General features: G+C 43.6%; 1 protein-coding gene across 1 annotated transcript in view; it reads left to right on the top strand.

Moving 5' to 3' along the window:
- Positions 1-1,622, top strand: part of LOC137968373 (substance-K receptor-like) — a 10,090-nt gene extending 8,468 nt beyond the window's left edge. The window contains exons 3-4 of the mRNA XM_068814964.1: positions 175-834; positions 927-1,622. Of these exons, the coding sequence (XP_068671065.1) occupies positions 175-834; positions 927-1,622 (1,356 nt within the window). The remainder of the gene's footprint in view (positions 1-174; positions 835-926) is intronic.
- Positions 1,623-2,307: the final 685 nt, after the last annotated feature.

The following is a 2,307-nucleotide window of genomic DNA, read 5'->3' as shown; positions in this document are numbered from 1 at the left end:
GGGGGTCGGGGGCCGCCTCGGCGTAATTTGAACTTTTGGATTTTTGGGAAAAAGCAAAGCGCGATGGAACTTTTTATTTCCATTTTTGAAAATAGTTCACCAAAAGGATCTTTTAGGTAGAATAAAATAAATTATGAAATTTTGCAACTGTCGGCGGATTCTCGATATTTACAGTCAGGGCCTCTTAAGTCGTCTAATCCCATTGCGATCACAGGTGCTTTGTTAATTTTCCATTACTTTCCAGCAGTCTCAATATCAAACCTTACTGCTATTTCTTTGGAGCGTATGCACGCAACTTTTCGTCCATTTAAGCATCGACTCATCAAAAAAAAGATTTTTGGAGCAGCTGTTGCGGCTGTTTGGTTTACAGCTGGTCTGTTTACAATCATCATTTTGTCACGGATTCAGTTCAATATCATTTGGAATCACGTGGAGGCAGGTGCATACTCTACATTCGTGTTATGTTGCCCTTTTATTATCCTTGTTTCTTACACGTCCATTGCCATTAAATTTTACTGTGGAACGTATCCTCAACATCATGGTGCAATCATTCGAGAAAGAAAACTGACCAAGACACTGTTCATCGTAACTGTTGTATCGTTCACTCTATTGCTGCCATTTCTAATTGCCAACTTTCTTCTTCATGTTTCTTCAGGGGAGAGTTTGCGGGAAAAAAGTTCTCATCAAACACGGTGGCTTTTACAGTATTTTCTAACCTCCTTATTTTGCGCGAACTCCTTCATAAATCCATTGCTATATGCATTTAAAATGCCAGACATCAAAAGAGCTCTGCTTTTATTATTGCGTTGCAGATCTCGCACGGAGCCAGTTCAGGTTTTTCCTCTTAATGACATGTAAGCTGTGAGATTCTACTCAGTTACTTAGTGTTTGTGCTTACCCAGTTTAGTGTTTGTTTCTTTACCCAGGTGTTACTTCACGCTACTAAAGACCTGGAATTTGGTATTTACATCAGATACCGCTTGAACGGTTCACTGTTTGATCTGAGACGCCTCTCAGCGAGAACGAAGACACTAGAGAGACTCCTAATTGAGGCGCTGTTCGCTGATGATTGTGCCTTGATGGCCCATAAGGAAAACCATCTGCAAGTAATCACTGACAAGTTCTCGGAAGCTGCAACGTTGTTCGGCCTGACAATCAGTCTCAGTAAGACCGAGGTTCTCCTTCAGCCTGCGCTTGTAAGCTCTCCTCAGCAACCTTCTATCACTATCGACGACACACAACTGAAGAACGTCGAGTCGTTTAGATACCTGGGCAGCATCATCTCCAATGATGGCTCTTTGGATAAAGAAATCACAACCAGGATACAGAAAGCAAACCAGGCACTTGGCAGACTCCGCACCAAGGTCCTACAGCACAAAGGCCTTCGCCTTGCAACTAAGCTCAAAGTTTACAATGCTGTAGTTATTTCTTCACTGCTCTACGGCTGTGAAACATGGACTCTGTACCGCAGACACGTTAAACAGCTGGAACAGTTCCACACACGATCATTACGATCAATTATGCGGATACGGTGGCAGGATCGGATCACAAATCAAGAAGTCCTTGACAGAGCCAATTCTACCAGCATTGAAGCTAAAATCCTTCAGGCACAACTACGCTGAACTGGCCACGTGATCCGGATGGATGGAACTCGGATCCCACGCCAGCTCTTCTATGGTGAGTTGGTGTCGGGCCACCGTAAACAGGGCCGCCCAAAGAAGAGGTACAAGGACAATTTGAAAACCAACCTCAAATGGGCAGGTGTTCCTCCCAAGGAACTGGAAACATCTGCAGCGGACAGATCGGGCTGGCGAGTGACAATAAGAAGTGCCGCTAACAACTTTGAAAAAGACCGCCGACAACGCCTTGCAGCAGCCCGTGAGCGTCGACACAGAGCTTCGTCATCGACCCTACCAACAGAAGGGATTCCATGCAAAATCTGCAATCGACTCTGTGCCTCCGCATTTGGACTACGCAGTCACATGCGTTCACACCGTTGACATTATTTTACTTAATTAGTTTTGGAGCGCAACGTAAAGTCTTCCTCGTTTATCGAGAGACAACCAATACAATTATAAAGTATTAGAAATTGAGGATATGAAATTCTTGTCCCACTACTCTTAGTCTTCTATTTGAGAAGACTATATTTAAACTAACGTAAAGCAATATCATTCGGTGGAAAAGGATTTTTCTTACGTTTTTAGCACGATAATCGACTTTGATATATACATATTTGGCTCATTTCTGCCGCTACTGCCACAAACGGTTTAGTCGAGCTTACAACAGAGACAGCCACGAGAGGCGATG

Source organism: Montipora foliosa, chromosome 8 (assembly GCF_036669935.1).
Source record: "Montipora foliosa isolate CH-2021 chromosome 8, ASM3666993v2, whole genome shotgun sequence".
Classification (NCBI taxonomy): domain Eukaryota; kingdom Metazoa; phylum Cnidaria; class Anthozoa; order Scleractinia; family Acroporidae; genus Montipora; species Montipora foliosa.
The sequence above is the reverse complement of the archived record's forward strand: the minus strand, read 5'-3'. Positions and strand labels throughout refer to the sequence as shown.